This window comes from Mirounga leonina, unplaced genomic scaffold (assembly GCF_011800145.1).
Source record: "Mirounga leonina isolate KUSES-001 unplaced genomic scaffold, KU_Mleo_1.0 Mir_418, whole genome shotgun sequence".
NCBI classification, from domain to species: Eukaryota; Metazoa; Chordata; class Mammalia; order Carnivora; family Phocidae; genus Mirounga; species Mirounga leonina.
The window spans coordinates 19,132,937-19,155,476 of record NW_023270739.1 but is presented as its reverse complement, the minus strand read 5'-3'; the positions used below and the strand labels follow the sequence as shown (position 1 = coordinate 19,155,476).

Sequence of the window (22,540 nt, the reverse complement as noted above, 5' to 3'; positions counted from 1 at the left end):
GAGCAACATGGTGAATGGTTATGCCATTTACTGAGCTCAGAAAGACAGAATATAAATAGTTTTGAGGGAAAAATCAAGAATTCTGTTCTGGGAACTTCCAGGGAAGATGGCAGAGGAAGAGAATCCTAGGCTCACCTCATCCCATGGATACACCTAGATAACACCCACATCAGTGAAAATAACCCAGAAAAATGACCTATAGATTGGCAGAAAAGACCTTTCACAGCTAAATGTAGAAAAGAGGCCACATTGAAGAGGGTAGAAACAGCAGAGATGTAGTTGGGAGCCAAACACCTGCAGGACCTAAGGGAGGACTGCTGTGGGTGCAGAGGGGAGAGGAGCAGACCCTACACCAGGCACCTCAGGCACAGAGGACCTGCACTGGGAAGATGAATTCCCTTATCATTTGGCTTTGAAAACCACTGGGAAGATGAATTCCCTTATCATTTGGCTTTGAAAACCAGAGTTAACATCGTGAGTTCTTACAATCAGTGGGGCCTTAACACCTGGAACTTTGAAAAATCAGTGAGCCAGAGAGTGATAGGAAACTGAGTCCCTGCCCTTAAAGAGATAGCATAACAAACAGCCCCACCAAGATACAGCAGAGAAGCAGCAGTTTGAAAAACACCTGGGGTATACAGGAGGGAGGGAGATTTGTTTACTAATCTGAGAGCATGTGCTGGAGGGGCAGAGATCTTTGGGAGACTTCTTCAAGAACAAGAGAACTGGCAGGCACCATTTCCCTCTCCCACTCCCCAGTCTAGATACAGGTACACCTGTGTGAACCACTGCAGCAAGAACACTCTCCACCTACCTTGCTAGCAGCATGCCCTGCCCTCACACTCTCCTGTGGTCCCCACCCCCCAACCTGGCCTTGGCGATTCCATCCAAAGCAACGCCACAAGCATAGCAGTATACAAGCAGCCCTGACGGGTCAGCACCACCTCAGAGGGACTCCTGCCCTGGGGAAAGGGGAATAAAACCACACAAGCAATCTTATGGCCCGAGGAGTGGACTGGGGGCAGATATCTGGTCTGACTACAGGCCCCACTCACCAACAAAAACTTCTCATGGGACAACACAGGGAGAGTGCCCTGCAGTGCTGTGCTTCTGCAGTTCTGGAAAATACCTGGCCTAACCCAACTCAAGCCCAAGGCTGCCCCAGACTGGCTCACTAACAACACAGGGAACCAAACCCTGCCTGCAACAGGTAAAGAGAGCCATAGAAGACAACTGGACTGAAGGCAAAAGCAGCTCAGCCACAACAGTAAGGTGCACACAATGCCCATAGGTGATACCCAATAAGTGCCAGGTTCTGATAGAGGGACATTGCACTGCAGGGCACTATAGGACCTCTTCTTTATAAGGCCTCTAGTTTCAAGAGCAAGAGACATAGCTAACTTTCCTAACACATAGAAACAGACACAGGGGGTTAGACAAAATGAGGAAACAGAGGGATATGTCCCAAATGAAAGAACAGGACAAAATCACAGCAAGACAGCTAAACTCTTGGAGATAAGTAACGGAGATAATATGCCTGATACATAATTTAAAGTAAAGGTCATAAAGGTACTTACTGGACTTGAGAAAAGAGAACAGGACCTCAGTGAGACCCTCAACAAAGAGATAGAAAACATAAAAAAGAACCAATCAGAGATGAAGAACCCAATAACAAATTAAAAATATACTAGAGGGAATAAACAGACTAAAGGAAGTAGAAGAATGGATCAGTGATGTGGGGGACAGAGTAATGGAAAGAAATCAAGCTGAAAAGGAGAAAGAAAAAAGATTAACAAAAAATGAGACTAGATTAAGGGAACTGAGTGACACCATTCAGTATAATAACACTGCATTACAGGGATCCTAGAAGGAGAAGAGAGAGAAAAGGGGGCAGAAAATTTATTTGAAGAAATAATAGCTTAAAACTTACCTAATTTTGGGAAGGAAATGGAAGTCCAGATCCAGGAGGCATAGAGAGCCCCCAACAAAATCAACCCAAAGAGGTCCACACCAAAACACATTGTAATTAAAATGGCAAAAAGTAGTGAGAGAGAATTTTTAAAGCAGCAAGAAAAAAGAAAACAGTTACATCCAAAGGCAGCCCCATAAGGCTATCAGCTGATTTTTCAGCAGAAATTTTGCAGACCAGAAGAAAGCGGCATGATATATTCAAAGTGCCATAAGAAAAAACTTCTAACCAGCAAGGCTATCATTCAGAATAGGAGAGAGAAAGAGTTTCCCAGACAAAAGTTAAAGGAATTCATGACCACTAAACCCGCTCTACAAGAAATGCTGAAGGGGACTCTTTGAGTGGAAAGGAAAGACCATAAGCAAGGAGTAAGAAAAATAGGAAGCACAAAAGCAGTAAAATTAAGTATATCTATAAAAATCAGTTAAGGGATTCACAAAATAAAAGGATGTAAATATGGACACCTAAAATGTGGGGGAGGGCGCTGGGTGGCTCAGTTGGTTAAACGTCTGCCTTTGCCTCAGGTCATGATCCTGGAGTCCCAGGATCGAGTCCCGCATTGGGCTCCCTGCTTAGCAGGGAGTCTGCTTCTCCCTCTGGCCCTCCCCCTCTCATGCTCTCTCTCTCAAATAAATAAATAAAATCTTAAAAATGTGGGGGAGAGAGGAGTAAAAATTTAGTGCTCTTAGAATGGGTTCAAACTTAAGTGACCATCAACTTAATACTCACTGCCATATGCATAAGATGTCATATACAAAACTTATGGTAACCACACAACAAAAACAGTAATAGATACACAAAATAAAGAGAAAGGAATCCAACTTTATTACTAAAGAAAGCCAGCAAACCATGAAGGAAGAGAGCAGGAGAAGAAGAGAGAACTACAAAACAAGTAACAAAATAGCAATACCTACATACCTGTCAATAATTACTATGAATGTAAATCAAATGACCTAGGGTGATGGAATGAATAAAAAAGCAAGACTCATGTATATGCTGCCTACAAGAGACTCAGACCTAAAGACACATACAGATTGAAAAGAAAATGAAAGGATAGAAAAGCATTTATCATGCAAATGGAAGTGAAAAGAAAGCCAGGCTAGCAATATTTATTTCAGGCAAAACAGACTTCAAAACAGACTGTACCAAGAGACAAAGAAGGACACTACCTAATCATAAAGAGAACAATCCAACAAGAAGATAACAACAATTGTAAATATTTATGCAGCCAACATGGGAGCACCCAAATACATAAAGCAGCTCATAACAAATATAAAGGAAGTAATCAATAGTAATACAATAGTAGTAGGGGACTTTAATACCCCACTTACATCAATGGATCATCCAAACAGAAAATCAATAAAGAAACAGTTGCTTTGAATGACACACTGGACCAGATGGATTTAACAGATATAATCAGAATATTCCATCTTAAAACAAAATACACCTTCTTTTCAAGTGCACATGGACCATTCTCCAAAACAGATCATGTGAGGCCACAAAATAAGTCTCAACAAATTCAAAAATACTGAAGTCATACCATGCATCTTTTCTGACCACAACACTATGAAACTAGAAACCAACCACAAGAAAAAAGTCTGGAAAGAACACAAATACATGGAGGTTAAGTAACATACTAAACAATGAATGGGTCAACCAAGAAATCAAAGAGGAAAGAAAAAAAAATACATGGAGACAAATGAAAATGAAAACCCAATGGTCCTAAATCTTTGGGATGTACCAAAAGCTATTCTAAGAGGAAGTTTATAGCAATACAGGCCTGCCTCAAGAAGCAAGAAAAATTGCAAACAATGTAACTTTACACCTAGGGGAGCTAGAAAAAAACCAAACAAAACCAAAACCAGCAGAAAGAAGGAAATAATAAAGATTAGAGCAGAAATAAATGAAATAGAAAATTAAAAAACCAACAGATCAGGAGATGGTTCTTTGAAAAGATCAACCCAATTGATAAACCTCTAGCCAGACACAGCAAAAATAAAAAAGAGAGGACTCAAACTCAAAAATGAAAGAGGAGAAATAACAACTGACACCACAAAAATAAAAAAGAATTATAAGAGAATATTATGAAAAATTATATGCCAACATGTGGGACAACCTAGAAGAAATTAGATAAATTCCTAGAAACATATAACCTCCCAAAACTGAATGAGGAAGAAATAGAAAATTTGAATTGACCAATTACCAGCAACAAAATTGAATCCGTAATCAAAAAAACTCCCAACAAACAAAAGTCCAGGACCAGACAGCTTCACAGGTGAATTCTACTGAACATTTAAAGAAGAGCTAATATCTATTCTCAAACTTTCCCAAAGAATAGAGGAGGAATGAAAGCTTCCAAATTCATTCTCTGAAGCCCTCATTACCCTGATATCAAAATCAGATAAAGACACTATGAAAAAAGAGAACTACAGGCCAATATCCCTGATGAACATTCATGCAAAAATCCACAACAAAACACTGGCAAACCAAATTCAACAATACATTAAAAAAAATCACTCACCACGATCAAATGGGATTTATTCCCGGAATACAAGGGTGGTTCACATTTGCAAATCAATATGCTACATCACATCAATAAGAGAAAGGATAAAAACCATATGATCATTTCAAAAGAAGCAGAAAAAGCATTTGACCAAGTGCAATATCCATTCATGACAAAAACCCTCAACAATGTAGGTTTAGAGGGAACATAACTCAACATAATAAAGGCCACATATGAAAAACCCACAGCTAACATCATACTCAACAGTGAAAAACAGATTTGTTCCCCTGAGATCAGAAACAAGACAAGGATGTCCACTCTCACTTTTATTCAACACAGTACTGGAAATCCTAGCCTGGGCAATCAGACAAGAAAAAGAAGTGAAAAGCATCCAAATTGGTAAGGAAGAAGTAAAACTTTCATTATTTGTAGATGACATAATACTATGTATAGAGAACCCTAAAGACTCCAACAGAAAACTACTAGAACTGATAAATGAATTCAGTAAGGTCGCATGATACAAAATCAATATACAGAAAACCACTGCATTCCTATACACTAATAATGAGGCAGCAGAAAGAGAAATTAACAAAACAATCCCACTTACAATTTCACCAAAAATAATAAAATACCTAGGAATAAACTTAAACCAAGTAGGTGAAAGATCTAAAGTCTGAAAACTATAAAACACTCATGAAAGAAATTGAAGATGACACAAACAAATGGCAAGATATTCCATGCTCAAGATTGGGAGAACAAATATTGTTAAAATGTCCATACTACCCAAAGCAATCTACAGATTTAATGCAATCCCTATCAAAATACCAACAACATTTTTCACGGAACTAGAACAAACAATCCTAAAATTTATATAGAACCACAAAAGACCCTGAATAGCCAAAGCAATCTTGAAAAAGAAGAACAAAACTGGAGGTATCACAATCCCAGATTTCAAGTTACACTACAAAGCTGTAGTAATCAAATCAGTATGGTACTGGCACAAAAACAGACACATAGATCAATGGAACAGAAGAGAGAGAGACCAGAAATCAACCCATGATATGATCTATTAATCTTCAGTAAAGGAGGCAAGAATATGCAGTGGGAAAGAGTCTCCTCAACAAATGTTGCTGGGAAAACTAGACAGCTACGTGCAAAAGAATGAAAGTGGCCCACTTTCTTACCCATACACAAAAATAAACTCAAAATGGATTAAGGACCTAAATGTGAGACCTGAAACCATAAAAATCCTAGAAGAGAGCACAGGCAGTAATGTCTCTGACATCAGCCATAGCAACATTTTTCTAGATACATCTCCTGAGGCAATGGAAACAAAAGCAAAAAAATAAGCTACTGGGACTACATCAGCGTAAAAAGCTGCACAGCAAGGGAAAAAATCAACAAAATTAAAAGACAACCTACTGAATGGGAAAAGATATTTGCAAATGACATATCTGATAAAAGGTTAGTATCCAAAATATATAAAGAACTTTTACAACTCAACACCAAAAAACCCCAATAATCCAATTAAAAATGGGTAGAAGAATGAAAGACATTTCTCCAGAAAAGATACACAAAATGGCCAACAGACACATGAAAAGATGCTCAACATCCTCATCAGGGAAATGCAAATCGAAACCACAGTGAGATATCACCTCACACCTGTCAGAATGGCTAAAATCAAAACCATAAGAAACAAGTGTTGGTGAGGATATGGAGAAGAAGGAACACTCATGCACTGTAGGTGGGATTACAAACTGGTATAGCCACTGTGGAAAACAGTATGGAAGTTCCTCAAAAAATTAAAAATAGAACTAACAATATGACCCAGAAATCACGCTACTGGATATTTACCCAAAGAATCTGAAAACATTAACTTGGAAAGATATATGCACCCCTATGTTTATTGCAACATTATTTATAATAGCCAAATTATGGAAGCAATCCCAGTGTCCACTGATAGATGAATGGATAAAGAAAAAGTGTGTAGTAGGAAGGGAAAAATGAAGGGGGTGAAATCGGAGGGGGAGACAAACCATGAGAGACTATGGACTCTGAGAAAAAAACTGAGGGTTTTAGAGGGGAGGGGGGTGGGGGGTTGGGTTAGCCTGGTGATGGGTATTAAAGAGGGCACGTTCTGCACGGAGCACTGGGTGTTATAATGAATCATGGAACACTACATCAAAAAGTAATGATGTAATGAATGGTGACTAACATAAAATAAAATTAAAAAAAAGAAAAAGTGGTGTGTGTGTACACACACACATGCACGCACGCACACAATGGAATATTACTCAGCCATAAAAAATGAAATCTTGCCATTTGCAATAACGCAGATAGATCTACAGGGTATAAAGCTAAGTGAAGTAAGTCCGAGAAAGACAAATACCATACATTTCACTCCTATGTGAAATTTAAGAAATGAACAAAGAAAAAAACCAGACTCTTAACTATAGAGAGCTGATAGCAGAGGGGCAGTGGAAGGGGGGATGGGGGAAATAGGTGAAGGGGATTAAGATCACTTATCTAGATGAGCACTGAGTAGTGTACAGAACTGTTGAATCACTCTATTATACACCTGACACTGATATAACACTGTGTATCAATTATACTGGAATTAAAATGAATAGAATTCTGTTCTGTTCTACATCTCAGATGTCTGTTAGATATTAAAGAAGCAATTGAACATACAAGTCTGGCTTTGTGGGAGTGCATCAGGATTGGGAACCAGTGGGGCTGGGTAGGTGCAGAGGTGAAGGGACCATGGTGTCTGAAGGAAGATTTTCAGAGGACATGCAGTTAATGGTGATGCTCAGAGATGAGGGACGAGCGTGGGAGCAAATGGCTAAAGTGGGGTGGAAGTGAGTAGTCAAGGAGCAGAGGCCAGATGCTGGAGGGACTGTCCCCAGGGAGCGAAGTTGCCAAGAATGGTGGCAGGAGTAGAGGCCCAAAAGAAGACTGTAGACAAGAAGCCACATGCTCACAAACGGAGGTGCTTCTTGACAAACAGTAAAGATCCTACACTTCCCCCATGACCCCACAAGCCGGGGATGGTGGAGAGGAGCGCGCTAGAGATAGAAAGATATGTGGGTGTGAGAGCAAGGCATCTGGGGGTGCCTGTCTGTCCCGAGCCCCAGAGTTCCTAGGATGCCATACGGCAGCCGGAGCAGAAGCCAGATGGGAGGCTGGTTGGGAACGCTCCAGCTTTTGGGTATTGCTACTACCAGAGGAGGCCGCTTTGAAGTCATGAAAGTCTGTTAGGACAGGACGTCTACAGAGCTCATGGGAGGGAAGGGGAGGAAATTCCTGGAGGAAGGCAGATGACGAGGAGGAAGGAGGGGCTGCAGCATCTGAAGAGTCCCCGCTCTGCAGGAAGCCTCAGATGCTGGGAGAAAGCCTGCCGAAAGCTGGCATCTAAGCCTCTGGCCAAGGGGGAGAGGACCGCTCTGCTCGGACCCAAGACGTGCACAGAGCCTGTGCACCTAGCTAGCTTCCTCTAGCAGAGTACCTGGGATGCCTTGCTGTGAACCTCTGCCAACATCTCCAACGGCCTGTGACTTGCAAGAGGTTTTGGCCCCTGGTGGGATGGCAGTGAAGCCTTAGGGAACATTGTTCCCAAGCTTGCCTGAACCTTCAGAAAAGATTCATCAAGGAAGCAGCGGCACCCAGTCCCCCTCTCACAGAGCTGCCACAGGTGACAGAGAAAGTGGAATTTTCTTGGGATCCTGTAGGTTCAGACAGATGGTCCCCTGAGACTTTGCAGGAATCAGGCTGGGAGGGTGAAGGATGCATGCCAGGAGGAGGAGGCCAAAGGAGACATAGAAAGGCAGGCCCCCACATCACTTGGGACCTGCTTAACAGCTTCCTCTCCCTCCAGCTCAAGATTTTCAGAACATCTGTATTCTTTCTACTTACCACCGACTTGCGAATGCTGACACGAGGCTTGGGGATGGGTTTGGAGGGTTTGTTTTCAAAGCTTTCTGGAAGTGTAGAGGAATGCCCCCCTTTTCTTGCTTGTAGTGCAAGTTGGTAAGCAACTTCAAATGCCTGACCCAGTGTTAGGATGATTTCGTAGGCTAAATTCTGCAAGAGAAAAGAGAAAAGCATTTACTGTGGCATACTGCAGGTTGGCCAAGTTGAGTAGCTGAGGAACACTGTGGGAGGTGAACTAGCAAGGACCTTGAACTAGTCCACCTGGTGTGGCAGTGAGTCAGTGGAAATCTGTGAAGAACAGGAAACCCCAGGTCCAATTTAGAGTCTACATGAGGCATTAGTCAGCAATGCGATGCACTGGCTTACGACCACGCTAAGGAGCTGACCCCCAACTTCACCCTACGGGGAGCAGGCCCACACCCCCTGGCCCCAGGAGCCTATTCCATTCAGAGCCTCCCTCGTGGGCAGCTGGTTGGCTCCCAGGCCTTGGAAGATAAGGGGTTACTATGGTCCTTCATCTGAGTTCTGGGAGTGCCTCAGCTGTGCTTGTAAGAACGAGCCCACACACTCTACAGGAGGTGTTCCTGAGAAGTTTGGGTCTTTTTACCTCAAACATCTGTGATTCAGTGAACATCTCTAAAGCACAATCAAAATCTAATTTAGGCGGAGGGGAGAGGCATTAGTCATGCTGGTGTGGTGTCTCACAGTTCCAGCAGCCAGCATGCAAACAGAGCCAATTATCCATCTATTTCTTGAGGCGCTTGCTCTCCCTGTGGGTCCACTTCCATATTTTATCATCAAATCAGCAAGAGACAGGAGAGTCTGTCAGGCCCAAATGCCATGCCAAGCAGTGACTGGGAGAAAGGTTCTTTTCTTCGGACCTTCAGTCACTCCCTTCAAGATGACTTCTAGCTTTCTTTTCTCTTCTCTAGATATGAATCCTTGATTTCTGCCTTCTCTTCCCAGCACAGCTCCACCTGGTCTTCTCTCACTGAGAAAACATGATGTTGTCTGACCCCAGAGAGGCAGGGTCTTGACAATGCCCCTGAGGTCACAGCACACCAAAGAAGTAGATGCCTTATCTATCAGTCACAACAGAGAGCTTTCTTAAAATCATTGCACCAGCAGAGAGCAGGCATGGTCTGTCTCAAGTTTTCATTCTGATCAGTGTCCCTAGAATGTCTATTCATGGTTTTTCAGAACAGAAATGAAGAAGACAGTGAAGGAGATACAGGATGGCCTTTGGAGGCCCAAGTGGAAGAAGTCCATGGGTTTCTGGACCAACCAGACTTCAGATCAATGCCAGACTACTGTGGTCTTAGACCCAAGGAGGGAAAATGCCTCTGAGCTTGAAATCTGTTTTGACAGAGGAGGGGTCTTCTTTGAGTGACATGTTAAGAAATGATGGCCCCACAAGACAGACGTGTGCTTGCTGGAGACACTGAACCTTGCACAGCCAACTGAGCACTTCCTGCAATGAGCACTGATCCTGTGTTTGCCTCCAAGCATGAGTCAGACTAGTAAATTAGCAGTGCACAGACAAATGAGAGTGGAGGAGGGCTGGCAGATAGCTCCGGCCATCACTGCACAAAGAGGGCTGAACCCTTCGACTGCCTACACTTGGCATCACGTCATCGTCAGCTTTGCCTCCTAGTGTGCATAGGGGACGCCTCTGAAAGGCAGACTGGGGCTTTTGACTTCTGTAGTCTCCATGTGAAGTCATGGGCTCTTGGTCTTGTTCAGCATGACTCTGGAGATGGTTGATGTCCATCCGTCAGGGCTATGTAGCAGATATTCATGCTCTAGGTGGGCAAATGGATGAAGGGAAAGACGGCAGATTCAGCAATTATATAATGTTCAGCTTTTATATACTAGAACAGTGGAGCTTAATGAGTGTGAATTCTTTATCATTAACCTAAAAACAAATTCCTGAAAGTGAGATTTACTTAAAGCTCCAGTGTCTTCAAAAGAAAGTCAAAGATGCTCATTTGAGCAAGTGAGATTTTTCACATGACTATTATGGGAAGCCTAAAGGTTTTGAAGGGTAGTGGGTTAGAAGCCCTGCTTTTTCATTTTTAATTAGTTCTTGGTGTTAGGAAACTGCTCAAATAAGACACTGAGACCAGACTGTGCCAAATGCCCTCTCCTGGTTTGGCTTGTGTTCTTCTTGATGTCTTGCTTCTCGCTTTATTTTTGAATGCTTTACAGAGTTGTTTTTTCTTATGATTATGTAGAGTTGGATACGGTTACCTTTCCTATCTCTTATGTTGCCTCAATGTTTGAGGTATTGATTCTGGAAGCCAGGGAGGGCCCATGGGCATGAGGAGCAGCTGGTTCTGATGGGGCTTCTAAATGCTGAGCGCTGTACTACTGACATACCAGGGCCCCTGAGGGGAACACTCATCAGGTTGGACCTGCTGACACATGTCTAGATGGGGAGGAAGATTCATTTCTCTTGCCTCTCCTTAGTAACAGTCCCACTATTTAAATGGGAGGACGGTTACTGTGAGGGTAGGAGTCTCAACTAGGACGAGACCAAAAATTAATACTGCAGTATCAGAGAGGCTTAGGTGACAAGCCTTGCTACCTTCTTTGAGCCAGGCTTGCTGACCCCAGTGATGCTGGCTGGCATTGAAGAGCTAGAGATGCCTCAAAAACCTGAAGGCCCAATTACTCTCTGTTTTCAATGTATTATTATCTTTGCAACTGTGGGGAGGTCAGTGCCTGAGACTATGCCTGACGCACCGTAGGCACTCAGTAAATGCATGCTAAATGAATGAATGAATAGGCAAAGGACAAATGAGAGAAATAGCACTACTACAGTTATACTATATAGAGTTATTACTGTAGGTAGCATAGCTACCATTAAGTAAGGACTTCACAGGTATTAGGAATTGAGTATGCACTAGATTTATCTCATTTAAGTATTACCACAGTTATCTGCAAAATCTCTTTATCCTTATTTTATAGATGAGGCTCAGAGAGACTAAGTAACTTACCTGACATCACAGAGCTAGAAAGTTACAGAGCTGTGATGTGAACCAGTATTTGTGACTCAAAGCCCATGTTCTTACCCCTACCCACATGTGGTAGCTTGTCTCCAAGACGGCTGCCATCCATTCCACTGCCCTGTGTCTACGCCATGACCTTCTACGAAGAGGGTGAGTCTGTTTCTCCACCTCCTTGAATCTGGATTGGCTTTCCTGACTTTCCCAATTAGCAGAGTATTGCAGAAGTGACATGCTGGGACCTCTGAGATTTGGTTGTAAGGAGTCTTGTAGCTTCCATCCAGGCCTCTTGAAACACTCTGAGGGAAGCCAGCCATGTGTAAACATTTGACCACCCCGAGGTTACCATGCTACGCAAATGTCCAAGCTAGCCAAATGGCAGAGGCTGCCTGGAAATAAACAGCAGTTGCAGTCATCCCAGCGAAGGAGTCATCCTGGACATTCAGTCTCTAGGAGACACCACACGGGGAGGACGCAAGACCCCAGAGAGATGGCCCTAGTAGAGCTGTCCCAACATCAGCAGCCATCTGAGCCACCTCAGCGGAGGCCCCAGGTATCGCTGAGCAGAAAAGAGCAGAGCTGCCATATTCTGCCCAAATCCCTCATTCACAGAATCATAATGAAATGGATGTTCTTCTGTGTCACTAAGTTTTGGAGTGGCTTGTTAAGCAGCAACAGATAACTGGAACACCATTCAGTGCTGAAGAAGGCTGGCTGGCTCCTCGTTCCGGTAGCAGGAAGAGAACTGCCAGCCTCTGAGCTGGGATGAACAGTATGTAGTCGTGGGGAGTCACTCCTGGAACCACCCCACCCTCAGCCCTGGCTGTGGGGAAGCTAGATGCCTCCTGTGACCCATCCTGGTCACAGCATCACAGTAAGCACTAGGGTGTCCCTTCACACATATTAGCCCAAACCACAGAGCTGGAATGTCCTTCTAAGTTGGCACAACCATGTTCTCATCTCTAGTCACTACCTCCCTTGAGCATAAATTCAAACCCTTTCAGCTTTACGTTCACTACGTTAACCTGGCCTGTCTCTGACCGTGGCTCTTTCTGCCCCTCCTGGCTTATTGGAAAATACCTGCCTTGGCTTTTCCAGCATGAGTCTCTTTCTAGAATCACATTTATTATGGCAATTGGTCTTGAGCATTTTCTACCTTACAAAGACCACCAATGAAAGCGGGTAGCCTGTGTGTGTGCATGCATGTTTGGTACAGGCGTGGGGGATGATGACTGGGGACAGCATGCTCTGAGCCTCATTTTTCTTAATTTAAAAATGGGGATGATAACATGCAGTAGTGACTTCACTGGATTGTTTCGAGAATCACTCATGATTACACTTAACCAATGACAATTTCAGCCAACATTATTTTCTGTGTGCCATGTACCATAGGACATGCTTCACATGGACTCTCTCATTGAATCCTAACAACAACAACCACCCTGTAGGGGTTATAACAGTGGGGCTATTATTCGTATTTCACATGTGAGAGAATTCAGCTCAGAATGGTTAAATAACTTGGTCATGAAGCCAGCACAGCAGAGCTAGGATTTGAATCCAGGTGTTGGTAGGCCCTGCTCTTGAACTTAGAACTATAGTTAAGATAAATGACTTCTGCAAACTGTTAAAAAAAAAAAAAAAGCTTAAAAACATTAAATACAGAAGCTACTGGGTGGTAAGTGCATCTTGGCTGGGGTGAGGATACCTAACGGTACACAATTTGCTTGGGTCTCAGCCTCCAGGCAAAGGGTGTCCTTCGTGATTTAACATGATCCATCATCACAAGGATTCTCAACCATTGGATGTGCCCCTTACATGATGAGGGATGCCAGGCAACACTCCCTTTCCAGCAGAGACTCTTTAGGATGAAGGCAGGGAATCCCAAGTCAATGGGGACAACCGCCCCAGGGGGACCATCACCATCTCTAAAGCCCTTCCCTTCTCCCCTAGGGATTCTGTTCTTCGAATTAAGAATTGCTACATTAGAGGAATTTGCAGAGCCATCATATTTTAAGGAGAGATCTTAATAGTAATCAAGGGACACAAACTTGTTTTTCTTATGCAAACTGGAGATGTGTAGGCAAGCTTGCATTTACTAGGAGCTCAAGGCAGTCAGGACTGCAGTTGACCACGTTGGCTACTTACTGAGCTACTTCCATGTGTCAGGCTGAGTCCCTAATGCCTGGCCGGTGCCTGGCCTATGGCAAGTGTCCAGGAAGTGCTCACTGAATGATGTGGGGGAGGGGAAGCTCTTGGAGAGACAAAGAAATGTCCCTCCTTGTCCTTCTGCCTCCTAGTCACTGAGGCTGTACCCAGCACATTCATCAGTTTGGTGTTAGAAAAACCGCAGCATAGATGTGGGCAATCTGTCCTCTAGGAAAAATTCTGGTCACTCAGGTATTAACTGATGTATCACTGGGATTCTTTTATGATTTTTTTTTCCTGCTTTATACTTCCGTGTTTTATTTGAAAGATTAATACTTAGCATTTCCAAAACCTGGTAATGATCATTATAATAAAGGAAGAAATGAATATGTTGAATCGTCAGCTTATAAAGGAAGAACCAGCTCACGAAACTTAGAAATGTTGCGGCACATTGTACGGTAAATAAGCTCTTACCACAGGTACAGAACATAGGCAGGTGGAATCTACAGTGACCATCCCAGTGACGGCAGCCCCAGGCTGCATCCCATCCCTCCTGCGAGGAGTTTGGAAACTCCTTCCAAACTTGTTGGAAACCTCCAAACAAATTTGGGGAGAGCACAGTTCTTGACTTTGCTTGCCCCTGGGAGTCCACTGTGTCCTCCTGTGTCCATCCAGTCTGGGATTCTTTTTGGGGTGCCCTGTTCTGGGGGTGCCTTCTGATTCTGTCCTAGCAATCAGCTCTATCTGCATCCTCAAGAGCCAGGCCACTGCTGGGCCTGGAGGGACAACTATGGAGGTGGCCCAGGATGGGACTGGAAACAAAAGCATTCTTTCATTTTTAGAATTAAAAAAAAACAAAACCAAGCATTTTTGATAAAATAGGGGCTTTAACATTTTTTAGGCTGAAGGGTTCAGTGGCATATTTGCAAGAATATTCATTATCATGTTTAAAATTTTTCATAAATAGAGGACTAATTAAGTATACTACATAGATTCACACAGTGCAGCCAATTAAAATGAAAACTGAGTCGTTTTAAAAAACTGGTTAAAAGACTAAGTAAAAATATATGGATAAATACAAACATAGATGGTATCTGTCTATGTGCATAGAAAACAGGGATATATATTAAAATGTTACTAATGGTCATCACTGAGTGTTGAGATTGTGGATAATTTTTCTTTTTCTTTGTATGTTTTGAACTTTATTCAAATGAAGATGAATAATTTTACAGTCATAAAAAATAAGCTTTTCCATTTTGATAATTAAAAACAAGAGAAAATATTCTAGCTCAAAAACAGCTTACTCTTTACCCATCACCTTGGGGTTCTAGGTGCCTTTTCATTCTTTGGCAGAGAGGGCTGGAAACAGTTCCAAGACAACCCAGGCCCTATTTGCAGGTGTCACTCTGGCTCGCCTCCATGTACCAGAGGGGCTGGCCATCCATTTGGCCAAGAATCTCTTTTAGGCTCTTCAGTTTTCACACTGGATGTCAATTCTAACATCTGCTCAGTTGAATTTTAGAATGCTTAGCTCTTTCTTTAACCTGGAGCCCCAAGACCTCTACCCTCAGTACAAAGAGTAGAACCTTCTGCTGTCCAATTTCTATCAAGCTCAGCTGAAAACTGTTGTGTGTGGACATTAGCTTACAGACATGCACTCAGCCCACTCTTGCAGCTGTGCTAGGCTTTATGCCTGCACCAAGCTGGACCACCTGTGAATCTGAACCATATTCTGTTTTGTCTCACAGGGACGATAAAGCAGTGCTGGCAGCAACTACCACATGACACTGCTCACTCCATCCCAGGGACCTGCTAAGTGCCTGATGTAGATAATCTAACCCTCACAGCTACCTGATAAAGGGAGAACTGTCACCCCCAATTTTATGTGTGAGAAGCTCAGGATTAGTGAGATTAACTTGGCCAAGTTCAAACTGCTAGTGAGGGGCAGAGCCAGGATTCAAACCCAGATCTGACCTCAGATGAGCCAGTATTTTGTGCCACTGGACTTCCTGCCTTACTGCTTTCATGAGTCTGCTGGTGTTCTACTTTCACTGAGGGCGCCTCGAAGGAAGCATCTTGTGTTTGGGAGATTCACTGCATGAATGTTAGTAAGATACTATCACACAATATTCTGTCATAGAGACCCAGGACAAAGAGTCCTTTCAGACTTCAGTCTCACTGAAGTTTTGTTTTCTGAGAGGATGGGTTCTACTCTTCTTTCAAAGAAGCATGTGTCTCCCTATTTCCCTTGACCTCCAGGAAGCTCAGAGCCAAATTTGTAGCTCGGCTCTAATAACTACGTACAACTCTGTGGTCTGCATATTGACGTTAAAACTTTTCCCTTGGCGTTGATCTTCCTTTTAGTAGGTCTTTTCCCTAGTTCAGATCTGTGTGTACCTATATTTTCAGATCTAGCTTACCTATTTATGGAGGTTGCCTTAAATTCTTTATGGAAAGAGGTATAAGTGGTATCCATTTCTTCACGTAAACATTTGTTTGAGAGCTCACTTTGTTTAACCTGTTACTGCCAAAATGGCTGATAAGGTACATCCGATGCGGCCTTCTCCTCACCTGCTGAATGTGACAATAAGTGAGCAAGCCTAGAGGGGACGGGGTGCCATGGGGAGAGAGGGCCTTTTTGACCCAGGCTGGGAAGCTGCTGTTTCCAAGTAGACCATTCTGACCTACCTACTGGCACTTTCCATTAGCATTAAAAAACCACCACCACATTTCAGTAACTGCCATTGAAGGAACATGTTAGTTCCATAGCCCCAGAAAACTACAGGCCCTCATTTGGCTATTTGGCCTCTGGGGGTCAGCAGAGGCCACCCACACCTGAAGAGGATGCAAACACAGACATTCAAGGGATGGGCTGTGTCTGTGCCTGGAAGCCCTGGACAGAGCGGAAGAGCCAAGGGCACTCTGAGGAGCCTCAGGTTTGCTACACCAGCACTGCTGAATCACGACCATGCCTAGATCACCTGCATGGGCCAGCTCTGCCATGGGCTACCTACCTATGGAAGCCGTCACTGGCACTGAGATGGCACTGGGGATGGGGACTGGTCCAGGTGACCCTGAGGTCCCTTTCTACCCTGGGAGATCCAGGATTGTATGGTTAGAAGCTGATGTGTCTTACCTAGCCAACTATGGATTCAGTCCAGAGATGTACATATAGTTGACACCATGTTAAATCGCAGCATATTGTGCAAAAGCCAGACTGCAGGGCTCGACAATCTACCAGCCAGTGCTTAGAGATGCAGTGACCAAGGGGCTGGCCTTCATCTGAGAGGATGTTCTCATGGCATCAGTCACCCCAGAAATGATTCCAAATGGCCAAGTCTTCTATTATAAAATGGCTTTTGCTTTTGGCAAAACACCTTTTCCCATCTCTCACCTCTGGCTGGTGAGTTACCGCTCGTCCTTGAAGATTCACCTGGGGCATTCTATCTTCTAGGAGTCCTCTCTTAGTCCCCTTTCCTGACCCCCAGGTTCAGCCAGGTGGCCCTCCTCAGGCAGCCCTGCAGCACCTTGACACGGCTCTACTTACACTGCGTGGTATTTACTAGTGTTTTCTCTTCATAGGGTCAACCTTCTCAGTTGATGGAGCTCCTTGAAGGCTCTAGTTTCATCTGACTTTGTGTCTTTAGGGCTTAGGGTACATTAGGTGCTCAACAAATGTTTGCTGGAAGAACTGAAAAAAGGAAGCTGCCTGGTAGGTCCCTAAGATCAGAGGACTTGCACTTAAGGATTAGATAAGGGTGAATACGGATGGCCAGAGCCAATTCTTGCCATCTCTCTTCTCTGCCGCAGGTAGACCTGGGGGCACGGATGCCCCAGAAGTGCAGGCAATGCCACGGGGCCTGAAGACAAAGGAAAGTGGTTTTCAATCTGGGTCCTCAGTGGGGTCTCCAGAAAGAAGCCACATTTCTCTTTTGGCTGTATTTTGCTTGTACTTCTTGTTTTTTAAGTCCTCGGGTAAGCTTCATCTACAAGTTGCTTCACCCACGTCTTGAGGTAAAAATAACTCTGAGAATATTCTGGGCATATTCACAGAATTCATTGACATCTCCTTAACTCTACCTATAGTTAGTTCTCTCAAGTACAAGTCAGAAATTAATCTTGATAGATTATATTTGTAGAAATAAATACTGCCCATCACAGGTCTTATATTAGGCATCTGGTCCACGGCTGACATGTCGACTGGTCAATGTGCCGATAGCCTCTTTAGGGCTGATTTCAGCTCACTAAAAGAATCATGAAATTAATATTTTCCCGTAACTATAACAGGGGTACACGTAGACAATTCTGAAAATATATAAAGAAAATAGAAAACCACCTGTAAAATTCTATTGCTGGAACAGAGCCAATACTGCATTTTGGCTTATTTTCTTTTTACATTCATATATATACACAAATACTTTGATATGAATACTTAGGTATGTGAATTTAAAACAAAATTAAAATCATACTTGATGTGTGGTTTCATAACTTGCTTTTTCATGCAACATTAAATCATGAATGGCTTTTTCCTGCTGCTAAATGTTCTTCAAAAACCAGATTTTTAAAGGTGGCAGAGCATTCCACCATTACCTGCTAAAGTTTAACTTCATGCCTCACCCTGAGTACATGAGTGTGCACTGGCTTAGCAAAGGCCTAACAAGGAGGCTGGTCCCTCCTCCCTAAGTCAGGACTTGCTTTCTTGTAGCATTCCAGGTCCACCATGGAGATCATGCATCCAGGTCCACCATGGAGATCATGCACCCATGCACCTGTCCACATGGAACCACAGACCCAGTTGGCTGGATGGCAGGCCTCGGGCAGCCATGCTGCAGGACTGGCTTGCCAGGGCAGAAGGGAAACACAGCTGGTCTTTTCCCTGTTACTTGGCAGGGATTTGGAGAAAGGGTGTCAAAAGAGAGATTTGCTAGGTTTCAACCTCTCCCCACTCTTCAAAGTCAAAGCTCCTAGTGGAAGCTACAGTACCCCTGTCACTAACTTGTTACGCCTTTGAAAAGGGGCACTTACCAAATTCAAAACCCTTCTTACTTTAAACCTTCTCATTGAAAATCTTTCTCAAATGAAAAAGTCCATTTCCTTGGCTTAATAAACACAGTAAATACAAATGACTTTTTCCTTGCTTATCGCAGATGTGCATCTAATGCCCTGAGCTCGCCATTGCAAAGTGAATTAATGAGTTGTCACGCCTCCAAACTTATCACATGTTCACACAAACTAAGCATTCAGCTTCCAGCCGAAGCAGGGAGCACGCCTCCTCTGGGAGCAGCCCCAGCCCTGCTCGGTGCTGGCTCAGCTCCAGGATAGCATGGGTGGGATTTTATTGCAACTATTTGTTATGTCCTTACTTCTTCTACGGAACTAAGAGCTCCTGGAGAGCAGGGACCTGTGCCTGACTCATAGTAGGCACTCAATAAATGTATTTAAATGGCCTTTGACTTTTTCCCTCCAAGTGTGGAATGTTGCTGCAGCAAACACACGCTATATACGAAAACCTGGGACATAAATCCTCATACAGGTTCTGAGGACAAGAAAGAATACAACCACCACGACTACTGAACAACTGCTACTACCCATCTCCTGTCCTCAGCAGCTGAGAATGACTGAACACCCTGGGCTGGAAATGGACACACAGTATCGCGTTTAATTCTAAGAAGAGCTGTAGGTGCTGGGTACTGTTGTTCATCTCTGTTTTACAGATGAGGAAACTGAGGATTAGTTCTTGGCCAAACTATAAAGCTAAGAGGTGCTGACCTGATTCTAAAGGCCACACCTCTAAACATGGCATGTGATTTTTAGTCATTCGGAAAGAGGCTATATTATATGAACACATGTATAAATGCTGCCAGGCAATCTGTGAAAAAAAAAAAAAAAAAAGGCCAGAATGCCCTTTTGTTTTAATTTCACAAAAACTGGGATTGAGTTAAGGCACTAATAACATCCTTCCCTCCCTCACCCACAAAAAATAGGGATGAGAGAAAAAAAAAAGGAGTAATATTCCTTGAATATCCACCCACCTTTGACTTTGTGACTCGGTTAATTCTCAATGATTTATGCCAGTGGAGTTGAAAGATACAGATAAATGCACCCTGACAGTGTTAATTTATTCCTGTTTTCGGTGAGGGAACAGGTGGTGATGTGTAAGAACCGCTGGGCTGCCAATGTTGCTTTTTTTTTATTCAATTAGAGCCCCTCACTGCTCTTGGGAGCAGGATCCTTCCTGACACTGACTTGCTGAGGCATTTCAGGGGCCAGGGAACAGCTTGGGTTTTGCTGCCGGGTGTTATTACACATGGCAGACAGGCCAGGGGAAGTGACACAGGTCCGTCCTCCGGGCTCTATGCACTTTAACATTTTCTTCCATGGTCATGCCCTTCCACAGTCTCGGAATCAAAGAGATCAAGGGCCACTTTCAGGTGGAGGAAATGAGAAAGAGAACGAAAGCTACCACCCAGCTGCTGTACAGTATTACGCTAGGCCGGCTAGCGTCAACAACAATAGCAGCCGTTTTCTGCACTAAGTTCCCACTTTGTCGGACAACCTTGGCAGCATCGGTCATAAATACTTCTCGTCAGGGACTTCGAGCTACCCTGCATATATATTCTCAGTTTGCACATGGGCATGACGGGTGAAGGGGGTCAAAAGGCACAAACTTGCAGTTACAAGTTCTAGGGATGTCATGCATGGCACGGTGCCTACAGTTCATAATACCATACTGTGTATTTGAAAGTTGCTGAGAGAGTAGATCTTAAAGTTCCCATCACGAGGGAAAAAACCGTTTAACTGTGAGGCTGATGGATATTAACTAAAGCTATTGTAGTGACCACGTCACAATATATACATAAATCATTATGTCGTGTACCTAAAACGAATACAATGTCATCTGCTAATTATATCTCACTAAAACTGGAAAGAAAAAAAAAAGGAGGGGGGCTCAGGAATTTTAAATTCATTAAACAGATGAGAAAACTGAGAAAGAAACTCGTAGCAGAGGCAAAGTCAGAAGATGGCGTAGGTCTCAGTGGTCAGGACAGTGTGGTTGACTCCACTGTTCTTTTCCGTCTCTGCTTTGGCTTGCTGGTACGTCCTGATGGCAGAGTACTATCAGATGCTGTCACACAGTCCGCCAAACATGTCTGCCTGCATTTCGTCATTTCTGCTTCTCCAGTTTAGTTCCTTTCATGGCCCACATTCAGCCAAGAAAGCACAGGAAAGACGGAGCTTTGTCTCCCACATCCACCACCCACCAGCAGCATGACTTCAACATTCCCTGCATATTCCTGAGCCCGTCTGAGCCATACCACGTGCTGCACACTGAAGATGACAGAATTTGGGAGTTGCACGTAAGAGAAAACTGAGCATGGTTAAAAATATCGAAGACTGCAAACATATTCTTTAAAGAGAAATGAGAATTAGCAAAGGTCTAGCAACAGTCATGGCTTTTAATGCTATTTAAAAAAAATTCATACTTTAAAACTACTGAATGAGGTCCTTTCTAGATTTTTGCAATAAATCTGATAGTCCCACAGACCATGCATTAAAATCTTTCTGACCTATTTCATTCTATTAGAAATCTAGATTGAGTGAACAGTATATAGAAGATGACAGTTTCCAAGTTACCTTGGTTATAGCTGTTTCTTACTCATAGTGTCCTTCTAAGGATGATCACTGCAGCTTTGAAATCTGGTGGCCACCAAAACACTCATCCCCCCTTCCCCCCGCCTTGGCAATTCTAGCTGCATGATAGCCCTTCGGCCACCTGAGATCATGACACATCCTTCTTTTCTACCCAGTCCTGCTGTTCCCTCTTCCCTAAGTTTTCACTGCCTGGAAGGTGGGGTTTGGGAAGCCTTCTGTTCTGCAGTGGATGAGATGTGTTCTTGCTGTCATGACAGCAAGAGTCTAGAATGCAAGGAGGTCAGGTGCTTGCCAGTAGGTACATACTAGCTTTTTTCATGGGAACCTGCCCCCTAATTCTGCTTTTGCTCTAGTCTTCTTATTTTCATCTACCTGTCATCTAAAACTGAAACTATCACAAGCTGAATTTAGCATAGATCCTAAGTAATGGAAACAGGCTTAGAGATCCTAAAGTATAACATTTCCTAAAGTATGTTCTGTAGAATGCCACCCCTGCAAGGTGCTCTCCGAAAAGGGCTCAACAGCCAGATGAACTTGGGAGACTTGGCGCACTCCACCCCCTCTCGGCATCTGAGCATATTAAAAGCTCAGCAATGTCCCTTAGTAACTGAACTGTGTTAAACTCACATGGTAGATTTGTGGGGGGACTTGGGCCTCCCTTCCCAGACCACAGGATTTCTATGGGAAAATACTCTGAATTTCAAACCTAACTCTCCATAACCTGGAAGCGTTCTAGACATCATTGACTTTTCTCAATGATAGTAGATGTTCATAAAAACGTTTCTTTGAACTGTAAAAGCTTTACAGGGTCAAAGCAGCAATAACTTTGCAATAAAAAATGTATATGTATGCATACAGATCAGCTAAAAGACAAAGTGTATACTTAAGGCATTCTTATTTCTTCTTTCCTTTTTTTTTTTTTTTTTTTTACCATTTGGGCAGCCTAGGAGAATGACTCATATCACAAAAATTTTAAGGCTTCAAGACTGGACTGAATCTTGAACTGTCCTATATAAAGATACTAAATTCATGCTCAAAAAGGCTGTGTGTGTGTGTGTGTGTGTGTGTAAGCAAAGCTTGTTGCATCTCGAAATTGCTCAAAGGCCCAGGTCAAGGCTGGTGGCCTTTGTTACTATTTTTGAAGTTAGACACACCGTGTTCACCTAGAGAGGATTAAAATGGCGGATTTGTGGTATATGATGAAAATCCTCTGGAGCTTATACCAGGCCTGTGAAGGTCTACAGTAAATCAAACATCTGGGTGAAAAGATAAAAGATGAGGCAATTCTCTACACGCTTCCAAATGTATCAGGGACATCATGTTGATCCT

General features: G+C 43.3%; 1 protein-coding gene across 11 annotated transcripts in view; it reads right to left on the bottom strand.

The window, feature by feature from the left end:
• ANKS1B (ankyrin repeat and sterile alpha motif domain containing 1B) overlaps positions 1-22,540 on the bottom strand; it is a 717,443-nt gene that overhangs the window by 3,373 nt on the left and 691,530 nt on the right. For all 11 annotated transcript variants that reach the window (XM_034987766.1, XM_034987767.1, XM_034987769.1 and 8 more), the window contains one exon: positions 8,388-8,555. In XM_034987766.1, coding sequence (XP_034843657.1) covers positions 8,388-8,555 — 168 coding nt within the window. The remainder of the gene's footprint in view (positions 1-8,387; positions 8,556-22,540) is intronic.